Source organism: Myotis myotis, unplaced genomic scaffold, assembly GCF_014108235.1.
Source record: "Myotis myotis isolate mMyoMyo1 unplaced genomic scaffold, mMyoMyo1.p scaffold_m19_p_21, whole genome shotgun sequence".
In the NCBI taxonomy this organism is placed as follows: Eukaryota; Metazoa; Chordata; class Mammalia; order Chiroptera; family Vespertilionidae; genus Myotis; species Myotis myotis.
Window position 1 is genome coordinate 12,301,858 of NW_023416326.1, and position 13,104 is coordinate 12,314,961.

Sequence of the window (13,104 nt, forward strand, 5' to 3'; positions counted from 1 at the left end):
TTCCTTTCAGACACCCTCGACCTTTGATGTGAGAAAGGACCACGTCTCTGACCCCCAGGTCAGCGGGCAGCCGCCCCCAGGAGCATGAGGGGGCGTCATTCATTCATTCATTCATTCATTCCCGGACGGACCAGGCCAATCAAGGCCGAAGGCAAAGCAGCTGCCGATGCTGGACATGGAGACCCGTTAGAGCAGCGGTTCCCAACCTGTGGGTCGCGACCCCTCGAACGACCCTTTCACAGGGGTCGCCTAAGACCATCGGAAAACACATATATAATTACATATTGTTTTTGTGATTAATCGCTATGCTTTCATTATGTTCAATCTGTCACAATGAAAATACATCCTGCATATCAGATATTTACATGACGATTCATAACAGTAGCAACATGACAGTTATGAAGCAGCAAAGAAAATAATGTTATGGTTGGGGGTCCCCACAACATGAGGAACTGTATGAAAGGGCTGCGGCATCAGGAAGGCTGAGAACCGCTGCGTTAAGAGGGTCCAATGGAGCTGCTGGCAGCCGGGCTGAGCATGGCACCCACCGAGGACAGAGGGGGCCCCTCTGCCCCCAGGGCCTGGGCACCCCCCCGGGGCCCAATCAGGAGGGGCCGGAGACAGAAGCCCCCGGCGGGCGGGCTCCCAGGAGGAGAGTCCCGGCCTGGGCCCACCCCCGCCTCACGGGGCGGACGCACATTTGATAATTGCCCGGCGTCGAAGCCCTTCCACTCAGCCTGGACATCTCTGTGAAATGCAAACGTCACCTTTTCTCTTTTTGAAAAAAGTCAGCAGCACAGTGGGCTGGGCTCTGCCTCCCGCTTCTAGGGTTTCAGGGAACAGACCCAGGGACCCCGTTCCCCAGCCCCGACCCCCTCCAGGTCCCATCCAGTCCCCACCTTCACATCCGCCTCCCAGGCCAGCCGACACAGCGCTTTCTTTCCACCCTAACCCCTTCCTGCCGAACCCCCACACTCACCCCAATTATCCCACTCGGTGGCGGCCCCGCACCCGCCTGGCCACCGGCCCCTGCGGGCCCCACACCCACCTCTCCGGCGTCTGTTGGCCCCGCACAGGGTGGCTCTGAGCTGGTGGAGAAGCCGAGGGCGCTGAGCATCTTAGAGACTCGAACCCGGCGCGGGGGCCGCATCCCCTCCAGGACGGGAGCCTCCCCAGCAGGAGGGCGACACCCCGGCCCCCAGGCCGCCATGGGAGCCCGAGGCCCTGGAGGGGGCCCGACCCAGGCCCTTTGGAGCTGCAGCCGGGGCTCTGCCCGCAGACGCTCCTGCCCGTGACCCCCCGAGGAACCACCTCCGGGAGGAGGGGCAGCTCATCAGGAAGATGGGCCACAGCTGAACTCACCAGGCTCGCCCTCCAGCACCAGGAGCCCAGAGGCCTTTGAGGGCCCTTGCATCCCCTGTCTTAGGCATTCCTGAGGCTCCCCCTGAAACTACAGCCATCCTTAACCCACCTGAAGCCTCTCCCACACATTGGACCAAACGGGAACAAGAAAAACAAGGAAAAGAAAACCATCGGGGAACTGGCTTCCACAGATTTCTCCTGCAGGGATTCTGATCTCGCCGGAAGGCAGGGCGCTGGCTGGGAAGGCCCCAACGAGAGCCGAGAGCCGGCTCAGGCTCAGGACACCTGCGGGGAAGGGAAGGGGCCACGCGTCTGGATGATTCCCTGCAAAACAGAGACCAGGCCGCCCGGGCCCCACATCCCCTTCCTGATTCATCTGCAGGAGTGAAAGCTGGGATGGAGGGGTGTCTTCTGAGCTCCCCATCCAGTGCCCTCATCCCAGGGACCTTACGCTCCAGAGGGCAAGGCGTCCCACCCAGCAGAGCGGGGACCGGAGGCGTGTTGTGTGGGCTGTGGCTGTGGCTGTGTGGACTGTGGTTGTGTGGGCTGTGGCTGTGTGGGCTGTGGCTGTGGCTGTGGCTGTGCTTCCTCGCGTAGTTTGCACTGACGTGAGGCGGGCAGTGGATTCAGCCTCTAACCTGTGACTCCACAACCCGACCTCCCTGAGCCAGCTTAAGCTTTGACACCTGCTTACACCTGAGAGCCCCCAGGCACCAGGTTCCCTCTTCCACACGCGGGAGGTGGTTCCAGGGGGAAGGCCTTTCTATATGTTACCGTAAGGCAGTGGCTCTCAACATTGGCTGCACATTAGAATCCCCTGGGAACCTTTTTAAAATCCTGACTTCTGGGCCTCATCCTCCGGAAATTCTGTTTCTTTGTTACTAATGTTGTGGCCCCACCCCATAACAAAGAAACGGAATTTCCGGAGGATGAGGCCCAGAAATCAGGATTTTCAAAAGATTCCCAGGTGATTCTAATGTGCAGCCAAGGTTGAGAGCCACTGCCATAAGGTGTCTGCAGCTGAAAACCTGGAGGTTTCCCCAGAAGTTCCTCAGGGACACTTGGCCTGTAGTTTTCAGGGGTCAGATCCTGGCTCGAATCAGCTTCTCTTCCGTCTGGCCACTGCAGCATCCGACAGCTCTTCTCTGAGACGCAGATGTCTGCGCTACCGATTTAAAGCAGTAAAAAATGGGCCCTGCCCGGCCAGCGTGGCTCAGTGGTTGAGTACCGACAATGGACCAGGAGGTCATGGTTCGATTCCCGGACGGGGCACATGCCCGGGTTGCGGGCTCGATCCCCAGGGTGGGGCGTGCAGGAGGCAGCGGACCCATGATTCTCTCATCATCGATGTTTCCATCTCTCTCTCCTTCTCCCTTCCTCTCTGAAGTCAATGAAAATAAATTAAAAAGAAAGAAATGGGCACTCCCTGGGTAGCTCAGTTGGTTAGAGCGCCGTCCCCATGCACTGAGGTTGAGGTTCGATCCCCGGTCAGGACACATACAAAAGCAACCAGCGATGCTCAGACAAGTGGAGCTACACATCGCTGTTCCTCTCGCTCTCAAATCAATAAATAAACATTTTAAAAAAGAGTCCGCCTGATATTCTTATTCGACAAGGGCTCTGACCTGTGGTGAGGGTGAGCTGCAAACTCTTCCTCCAGTTGGCTACAAGAGTACACTTTCTACCTCGTTAGCAAAGAAATCATTTTCTCCAAATTCTCAGGACCGTCAGCCAGGGAGAAGACAAATCACATTGAAGAACAGGATCTATTGAAACTTACTCTTTATTTTCATTTTGTTTTCCAGTTACCCAGCATGCCACAATCCGATTGCTGACCTGGATGAAACAGTGAAATAAATGATTTACAAAGAATATTTACATTCATCCGATTTGCACGTAACGTGCCACAACGCACCGGGACCTCCCGGCGGCCCCGCTCCGGCCGCAGGCTGCGTCGTCACCGCCACGCGTGTCTCCGGGCGGCCCCGGCGGATGGACGGGCCGGAGCTGCCGCTGCCGGACGCGCCCTCCTGGTGTGGGTTTGGGGACATGGCTTCGAGTTACTGTACTGTGAAATCTGCTCGTTTGTCTGCTATGTAGGTTACACACATGAACTTCAATAAACGGACTTCAGAAAGACTCAGGGTGTGACGTTGACTTTCTACCGTGGAGTGATGAACAAGACACACCAAAAAAGGCACATATTTTAACCAGGCCAGAGGGTGCCGAGGGCCACACGCTCTCCCTGCCACCCATGCTGCCTCCCTCTTCGCGATGCACAGAGCACCCTTCGCTCTGCCTCCCGCCTACATCCACGGGACCCCGCTGACCTCATCCTGCTAACCTGCGCCCGCCCTCAGCATCCTCCCCTCCACGCCGTCAGCAGCGAACCAGACAGACAGGCCTCTCGGGCCGGGTGGGCTCAGGGTCCTTCTCCAAGATGCACCGTTTGTGAGGAGCCTGGGAACACCCAGCCTTCCTCGGCGTCCTCGTCAGTCTCTGTACACAGACCATCCATCAGTTAAGTCTCCACTAGCATCTCAGCTGCACACAGGTGAGCCCCCCCCGTGCTGTATAGTAAAGCGGGCCCTGCATGCTGTGTTGTTCTGGAGGATGGCAAGGGACCCGACAGGCAGCTGCCGCCGGGGCAAGTCCCCGACCTTGGGCTGACCTCCGGGCCAGCGACCTGCCGCCATCGTCACCGACCCGGCCTCTCTGAGGTGGTGGGGGGCGGCCCACGCGAAGACCCCGGAGCCTCTCCGGCAGGAAAGGGTTCAAGCCCCAAAGAGCGGAGCTTCTGCTCAGCGTCAGAAGGTTGCGGTGTCACCCAACGCGCTCCAGATCAAGGCCGGTGCGTAAGACAGGCTCATTGTCCCTAGTTCAGGTTTAGGAGCACGGTAAGTAAGTTACACAATAGTCTGAAAATAGCACCGTAAGGAATCACAGAGGTCACGTTATCCCCGCCTCCTGGACCGTCAGCCCCGTGGTGTGGGGAGAGGAGCATCCATGCGGATGCCCTGGGTTGGGCGTGTGGCGGCCACGTCCGTGCTTGCCTAACTTTGGTCCCAAAGCCGTTCCTCTATCTGGCCGGGTCCCGGGAGAGCGCCAGGTCCTCCAAGAGGAGGGTTATGAGGTAAAGTCAGAAAAAGGCCCCTCGATCCCCACGTCCACGGTTCATGCGCCCTCGGTTCTAAAAATAGGTTCTCGGGAAGGAGGGAGGCAGAGCCACACGTGGCCAGGAAGACATCACTGAGGAGCTACGCGCCTTAGCATCTGGGTCCAGACCACCTGCTGGGAAGAAGGGGGGCCCGGACCCCGTGCTGGGAGCTCGCCTCCCCTGGGGACACAGCCCTCGTCCACGTCAGCACAGCTGCTTCCTGCCATTTTATTAGACGAATGAAGGAAACCCACGTGTGTTTGGAGCTACAAGAAATGTACCTATTTTCCTGCCACATTTTATACCAGGCAGCTTAAGACCAGGTGGAGCTTTTAAAAACTTTTTTTTCCCCCCAGAAAAGGCCAGTCTTTAGTTTTCTGAGATCACAGAACCACATCCAACAACAATAAACGGAGAAGTAGCAGTTGACACAGTGCTTTATTTCAGCTGTCTGTACGGAGGGAGAGACGGGCACCCCTAGCCGATACGTGTAAAAATACTAAGGATGTACAGTGTACAAAAACAGTTCCTCGTCGTTAGTTCACATCCGTGTGGGCCATGGACTTGAGGGGAGAAACAGTTGGGGGGTGACCGACAGTCATAGTGATAACAGTTCCTTGGGTCCGGAGTTGCGCCTGCTTAACACCCTGACCCGGGCGACTAGATCTCGCGCGGATCTAACGGGAGAACTAGCAAGGTGGAGAAACGTCACAAGCTCTACAGCTACAGGGAGGTAATCCAATGACCAGTGGAGAGGTTTTCTTTTTATTTAAATAAATACTTTACATGTCATGCTCGCCTGTAATGCACCCCCGGGAGCAAGATGAGGAGGTTCTACCGGAGACGGTACAAACAGCAGCAGCAAAGTGTGGAGACCCTGCAGTTAGGAGGGGGGCCCTGCTCCGTCCCCCGGAGAAGCAAGGGGCCCCCGTGAGAACAGTCAGCTTGAAGAAGCCAGAAACCGGGGGTGGGAGGTGGGAAACAATACTGAACGGTGCGTGTGGTCGTGTAGAAAGCAAAGCGGCGAGCGGCCCTGCCCGCCTCCACGGCCCAGGTCCTCCGAGAGGGCAGAGGTCACGGACGTCAGTTCAAGGTGGAGCCCGCACCATCCCACCTGCGCCGAGAACGACTCCGGGGCTCAGGCCTGGCCGCCGGCCCGAACCCGAACCGCAGCCCCGGGCGGACCCGGGCAGCCTGGGGACCCCTCTGCGCTCGCCCGCCTTCCCGCTCTGCCTCCGGGCCGGCTGGCCGACATCTGGGAGCCCGAGGAGGGATGATTCTCAAGATCGAGGCCAAGGAAACACCCAGCGGGACCCAAGGGGAGTCCTGGGGGTCGGTGACGGGGCCGAGCACCGGCGGGAGGGGGCCGGCGGTGAGGAGTGGCCGGCCTGGGCACTGTCCGCGCTGCCTTGAGTCTCTAGGGCGCGTCCTTGGCCAAGGTCATGGGAATCACCTTCACGTTTGGAGAAGAAAAAAAAAAAAGCAACAAAAAGAAAGCTACCGATGTGCTTAGTGTGTGGAGTCCTACCTCCCACTAAGGGAGCCCAGGCCGTGAGCAGCCAGTCCCAGCTCTCTCCCCTTCCTCTCACCTGTTGGTTGGTTGGTTTTTTTTATCAAACGAATGCAAGACAACTTACAAGACATACCTTCTAGTCTACTTTCTGGTCAGTGTGAAACATTCAACGTAATTCCAAGTGGAAAAAAAATGAAAGGTGGAGCCATTATGTGTAAGGAAGAGTGAACTGCCAACGACTGCAACTTCCTACTCAGTACTAAGGACGAGCCTCGCTTGGGGAGGAATATGAAAAATCAGGATAAAACCGATGTGAAATATGTCTTAGCTGCCTTAGGAAAATGCCCTTTAACCCCCGGCAGTCCCAGCGGCCCCCCCTCGCCAGCAGTGGTTTCCCGTCCGCGAGTCCGCTCTCCCGGCGTCGCGGCTAAGACAGCTGCGTGTGAGAATGAGGCATCCCGCTCCCAAGTCGCCTGCCCGCCCCCCAGTGCGGTCACCAGCCTACGTCACGCCGTGGTCTTCCCCGTGGGAGCGATCAGGGAGTGGAACTGAAATACATCTCCAGGCCCCGCCCCTGGGTCTCATCGGCTGCTTTGGAAAGTGTCAGCTCCTAGCACCAAAGGGTTGAATCTGAAGATCGTCATCAATGGAGGGGGAAGATGAGGTGTGCATACGCGCCCCCTGTCCGTGGGGGCGGTGGAGCGCGGGGGCAGGAGTATGTACAGAAGAAGGGAGGTCGGAGGTGTTCCTTTGTGTTCTGTGGTGTTCCCTGATGGCTTAATTCAGTGATCAATGTACCATGATCAGAACAAACACACTAGGCTCTTATCTCTACCTGCCTCCTCCGCCAGCACTTGAGATGTGTTCATGCATTCGGCCGAGTAGGTTCGTTGATCGCCACTCAGGTCTCCATGTGGGCCGTTTCATTGGTTGCCTGGCCGTCCTAACACCTCCCTTCTCAGATGGGCAAACATCGCCCCTTGGCGTGGGTGAGCTGGGGATGTTCTCATTCTTAGCACCAAGGGGTTGGAGGACAGCATCTCTTCTCCCAGCGCCAAATTCTAACCAACAAGTCCCATCTCGGAGCCTCGTCAAAATCGCTTCCCAAAGGAGAAAAAGTGCATGAATCCTGTCGGCGGGTACGTTCCTTGCACGCGGGCCAAAAGAAACTGCAGTACGTCTACTCTGTGTTCAGTTGGAGCTGCATTTGCTACCACGACATACAAGTCTCGTCACTAAAAAATAAATACTACTGCAATTATCAACAAAATCACAACAAGGACATTCAAAGTTCTAACATCCGAGGAAAAGCTAATTCACGCAGAACTGAAATGGAAAACGAAAACACACGTGGCAAACGCCCGTTTACCTGGGTGCACACATTTTGGTGAAAAGCAGGGTCGTTACACCTGTCTACATTCTTCAGCCATCAGCGGCGAGAAATATTACCACGGACAACGGTGTCCAAGCACGAGGGAAGCCATGCTCTCGGGGTGCCGATCCTAGCGGCGACCTTGGGATGACCTCGACTCAGCTGTGCATCTGCTTCCTTCCTTCCATGTTCGTTTGCCGGGACTGCCTGCGAGGTCTGGACGTCCACGTGGGACCCCCCGGCTTCCTCTACGGGATCCAGCAGGAATCTGGATGCATGTACCGAGTCGTGCGGTCCTTGCAAATGCTTCCTAACTGATCTGAGCGGCCGACGGCTACTGTAGGCTCTGCTCTGCAATCAGGCTTTCCTGAAAGCGGCACATGCGCACCGCCACCCTTCCGCAATCGCTCGTTCTGAATTATACACTAAATCTTCTCAGGCTAATTAGTTTCTGCTTTAGCTTCTAGAGAGTTAAAAATAAAAAAAATGTACCTAGCATCGGTGTATCTCATTTACCCCCCGCTGTCAGGGGAGAGCCACAACTGAAAGACAAGAAGGTGACAACTGGTGGGCGGGTGGATGGCGGCGGCCTCATGACTTCCCAGGGCGGTAAGGTTACCTCTGAAAGTTGCTATAAGAGTAAGACAGCAGCAGCAACAGCATGAGACCTTAGACTGAGATACAATTTCATGCAAAAAACAAAAAGTCGAGTGTATTTGCGTATATGTGTGTTCTCAGGCGGGCGGAGGTGGCGAGGGTGAGGCCTGGGCCGGTCGGGGTGTCTGGAGGCGCCTGCTGAGTGGAGGAGCCGGGACCGTCCGACGTCCAGCAGCCGTTCTCAGTGTGAGTCTCGGGCGGCAGCGACGCAGCAGCACGGGGCCTACTCGCGGCCGCTCGCCGAGTAGGAGAACTGAGGGAAGTGCGGCCGGCTCTCGTTGTCCATGCCGTCCTCGTCGTCTGCGGGCAGAAACACCATTTCAATCTCACGCTTGTTTTAAATATATATTTTTACTGATTTCAGAGAGGAAGGGAGAGGGAGAAACATCAATGATGAGAGAGAATCATTGATCAGCTGCCCACAACCGGGCATGTGCCCTGACCGGGAATCGAACCGTGACCTCCTGGTTCATAGGCTGATGCCCCACCACTGAGCCACACTGGCCGGGCGACACTTGCTTTTGGCAACACTCTCTCTGGTCTGTAGAGTCCTAACTTCTTTTTTTAAAATGTATCTTATTGATTATTTACAGAGAGGAAGGGAGAGGGATAGTTAGAAACATCGATGGGAGAGAAACATCGATCAGCTGCCTCCTGCACACCTCCTATTAGGGATGTGCCTGCAACCAAGGTACATGCCCTTGACCGGAATCGAACCTGGGACCTTCCAGTCTGCAGGCTGATCCTCTATCCCACTGAGCCAAACCGGTCAGGGCCAGTCCTAACTTCTAAGATAATGAAGATGAACAAAGGCAACATCTTCTAGACACTTGGGTTTGTCCATCAAACACACAGCAGCTAAACCTATTTCAATCGCCTCTCCTTTACACACGTGACCTATGAGGAAATAACACTAGCAAATCATCACCGTCACGACACACATTTTGAGACTCACTAAACCGAGACGCTAAACTAGAAGGAAGAGAAAAAGACCGAGGGAAAGAGGTCGCATCCGGGACCAGTGCACGGAGACAGACAGAAGGCGCCAGGTGGCTGCTGGCTGTGGGCCACGCCTCCCTCGCGTCCCTCGAGTCCTGTGTGTGAAGGATGGTCATGATCTCAAACCATCACCCATCTCCCCCGTCACAGTCCTGAGGAGGGACACCCCACCGTCCGGACGCGCGCCCTCACCCACAGCTCTGGGCAGGGCCCTGCCGGCCCCACCCCGGGCTCCCCGCCTGAGGGGAGGCCCCCCAGTGCATCTCCCCCATTGGATCGCTCGCTGCCCCGCAGTGAAGAAGTGAGGAATCCCCCCAATACCCAACCTGCTTTTCTTCAGGCAAAGCCACTCCACTGCCTCCAATACCCAGAAGCACGTGACCAGCTCCCCCCGCCCCCCACGCCCGCTCGGGACGGGAGAGAGGACGTGGGCCAGACTCCACGGGCGGTGGGCACTGGTGCCCGCCTTCCTCTGAAGATAACGCTTTCTGCTCCTTCTCCCTGCTCTTCTTTTCTGCCTTCTACTTTTTTTTTAAATCCTCACCCGAGGATATTTTCCCATTGATTTTTAGAGAGGAGGGAGGGCGAGGGGGAGCCAGAGAGAAACACCGATGTGAGAGAGGCACATCAATTGGGTGCCTCTGGCATGCCCCGGACCAGAGCTTGGAGCCTGCAGCCGAGGTACGTGCCCTTGACCGGAATCGAACCCGGGACCCTTCAGTCCGCAGGCCAGTGCGCTATCCACTGAGCAAAACCAGCCAGGGCCCTTCTACTCTTAACACAGAACATCTAGAAACGGGATCCAGGCGCTGACCCACATGTGTGGCCTCGACCGCACTAGAGACCACCACCACCGTATGGGGGGGGGGGGGGGACCCAGTCCGCCAGGCAGCGTCCCTGGTCCTGCTCCCTGTGAGCGGCCGACTCCGGGCCGCCCTCTAGCCACGCGTTTCTGGGTGACCCTGTGCTTGAAGGAGCTCTCTGCCTCCTGCTTCTAAACACCGGCCAGGCCCCCAGCAAACGCGGCATCTTCACACGCACGGCCGGCCAGGGCACTTTCGGCTCCACCGGGCGCAGGAGCTGCGGACGGCTTCTCTGACGTCGAGCCACAACGTCCAAAACTCTCCAGAGAGGCAGCGGAAATCCAACGGTCCGATGCTGACAGGTGCCAATCACCCGTCAGAGAATCCGTTTTCCCATGAACAGCTTTGTGTGGCTGGGCGTGGCTCTGCCCAGCAAACGAATTAAACGCATTTCTGACCGTAAAGAAACCTAAACCGTGGGGATGACCACGGGAGGGCCCCTCGCCTCCATCTTCCTGAAAGCCCGTGTCGTCCCTCTGACCTTACAGGGTTGGGGGAGCAAGGGCCGTGGGCTTGGAGGTCTGGGGGTCCCCGGGCCCCATGCTGCACAGGCAGCTGGGGTGGGGATGGAGGGGGCCAGAAGCAAGTGACAGGGACATCCGGCCACACACCTGACGCCCAGTGGGCGGCTGGCCATTCGCTCCCGCTCTGCAGAGAGGCTCACGGGGAGCAGTGGTGACAATGAACAGGGAGGAGGCCAAAAAGACCCCAAGCCACACACACTGGACGAAGAGCCAGAGCTCAGTCCACACCCGCTGCACCCCTGCCTCCCTCAGCACCGGGGCCCCTCTCAGCACCTTTCACAGATGCCCTTACAGGCAGTGAGCTCCTGGGTGTCACCGAAACCCCCTCCCGCACGAGGGGCAGAGACCAGGAGCGCGTGGATCGACACCCTCCAATCTGCTCCCTAATGAACACCAGGCAGGGCGCGGGCGTGGGCGAGCAGCTGTGTGCAGAGAAGGAACATGTCGCCTTTCTAACTGCTGATTTGTTCTCAAAAAATCCCTCCCTCCTGTTTTATAAAAGCAAGGTGGCGAGCGGGGGACAAGGGCCCGCTAGTGCTCGCGGGCGTCCGTGGACAGACGCTCCTCCCGGGCCCTCTGCTCCCAGGGGAGGAGGGAGGACTGGGTCCAATGTGGTCGCAGCTCAGGGTTTCAGACTCTCTCTCCTCTGGTCTGTCTGCAGGGGAAACTAGGAAACATACTGGGGCCATCAACCACGGGCACTGCCCGCCCTGGAGGAACCCAGGGGTGCGGCCCGCCACCACTGAGGCCAGTCCCCGCAGGTGGGGGTGCAGTCCTGTGACCTCCTGCGGGGGGTGGGGGCTGGCGGGCTGAGCCGAGCCATGCAGGACGGCTGCTGGAGCCCGCTGGCCTCAGCCCACTCCCCACCTGGGTCGGAAATAGGACAGCGAGTTCGGGATCCCCCTCGAGTGCTGAGCTTAGGTGAGTCCCGAGGACGCCGCTGGCCTCCTGTGTTTGGGCAAGGCCACACCCACCTTGGATGCCCACAGACCCAGCCTGGCCAGGCCTACAACTCCAGGTGGATCGATACCCGCCTTGGAAGGGACTACAATGCATGGGCGTGCGATCTGTCCTGGCCTCAACCCGATCACCCCTGAAAGGCACCCCTGCCTCAATCCGATCACCCCTGAAAGGCACCCCTGCCTCAATCCGATCACCCCTGAAAGGCACCCCTGCCTCAATCCGATCACCCCTGAAAGGCACCCCTGCCTCAATCCAATCACCCCTGAAAGGCACCCCTGCCTCAATCCAATCACCCCTGAAAGGCACCCCTGCCTCAATCCGATCACCTCTGAAAGGCACCCCTGCCTCAATCCGATCACCCCTGAAAGGCACCCTGGCCTCAATCCGATCACCCCTGAAAGGCACCCCTGCCTCAATCCGATCACCCCTGAAAGGCACCGAGTCACGGGCTTAGTCAGCACAACCCACGTCTACAGACGCGTCTTTCAGGAACAGAGATGCGTGAGTGATAAAAGCGACAGCCAGAGCGCAGCTCTCCGGTAGCTACGGATCCAGGGAGCTGTTCCCGAAACTGTGCTTACGTTTCAGACGTTCTGCAAAGGGAGCAATAAGGTGCCGATGAACGACACTCTCGCCCCGAGGCCCAGCACGGGAGGCTGTGGGTCAGGGACAAGGCGGGGAGCGGCCTCTGGGGGGATGGGGCTGTGCCCTTCGAGTCAATCCTGAAACAGGACCGACGGCTAAGGAGGCACCGGTCACGAAGCTTTTAATCTAACTTCTTTGTAACCAAACAGGTCTGCTGCGGCCTTTTTATCTTTTTCTTTAGAGAGAGGGGAAGGGGGAGGAGGAGGAGGAGACAGACAGACACACTGGTGTGTGTGCCGCACTCATCCATGCCTCACTGGTGGTTCTGACAGGTGCCCTGACCGGGCTCAAGCCCGAAGGCTGGGCACGGTGGGACACGCTCTAACCACTGAGCTCCTGGCCAGGGCAGGGTGGTCTTTCGGTCCCACAATCCCTTGCACTGAATCCGGTCGGTCCCTCCCCCAGGCCCCTGGGCTCCGGCCCCTTTGGCTGGTGTTTACTGTGTTGGGCCTGTCAGCACCCTCCACGGAGCGGGTGGCAGACGGGCCCACCTGGTGCCTGAGCACAAGCACAATCGGTCATTCAAGCGCGGGGCACTCCCGGGTCTTTCCTAAGCGACGGGCCCCATGCCGCCTCCCAGGCCCGGGAGCGGCCCGGACCGAGCAGGGTCTGAGCCCCCCCCCGCCCGCCGCCCCCCACGGGCTGGGCTTCCAACTTTGCGAAGGGAAAGCCGTACTCCTGGCTTTGCATCTGCAGGGCCCCCATGCCCGCCCCTTCCAGCACAACGTGTAGTGAGTTCCCGAAAGAGGCCCAAAGCCAAGAGCTCATCCAACAGAGGAAACCGTCTGGCTGAGGTGGAGACAGCGCGCTGGGCCTCACTCCCAACGCCACTGTGGTGCCACCTGGGAGGCAAACCCAGAGTCTGGGCACCGACGGGCACGCATGGCACCTGCTGTGAGGACCTGGGCCGGCTCCGCCCTGACACCAAGCCACCCCCCACCCCCGCACTTCGTTATTCACTCACTCAGTAGCCACTGGATGCTGTGCTGGCAACACCTCGCTAAGGGCTAAGGGCTAAGGGCTAAGGGCGGGCAGCCGTGGATACCACA

General features: G+C 58.2%; 2 protein-coding genes across 4 annotated transcripts in view; one reads left to right on the plus strand and one right to left on the minus strand.

Moving 5' to 3' along the window:
• The window catches only part of SDCCAG8 (SHH signaling and ciliogenesis regulator SDCCAG8), a 206,577-nt gene extending 203,010 nt beyond the window's left edge, over positions 1–3,567 (plus strand). Inside the window, exon 18 of the mRNA XM_036355092.1 lies at positions 3,168–3,567. Coding sequence (XP_036210985.1) covers positions 3,168–3,197 — 30 coding nt within the window. The 3' untranslated portion in view covers positions 3,198–3,567. The remainder of the gene's footprint in view (positions 1–3,167) is intronic.
• A 1,361-nt stretch (positions 3,568–4,928) lies between these two features.
• Positions 4,929–13,104, minus strand: part of AKT3 (AKT serine/threonine kinase 3) — a 207,881-nt gene continuing 199,705 nt past the window's right edge. For 2 of the 3 annotated variants that reach the window (XM_036355096.1, XM_036355095.1), the window contains one exon: positions 4,929–8,361. In XM_036355096.1, the coding sequence (XP_036210989.1) occupies positions 8,285–8,361 (77 nt within the window). In that variant the 3' untranslated portion in view covers positions 4,929–8,284. The remainder of the gene's footprint in view (positions 8,362–13,104) is intronic. The other variant, XM_036355094.1, reaches the window with a different exon arrangement.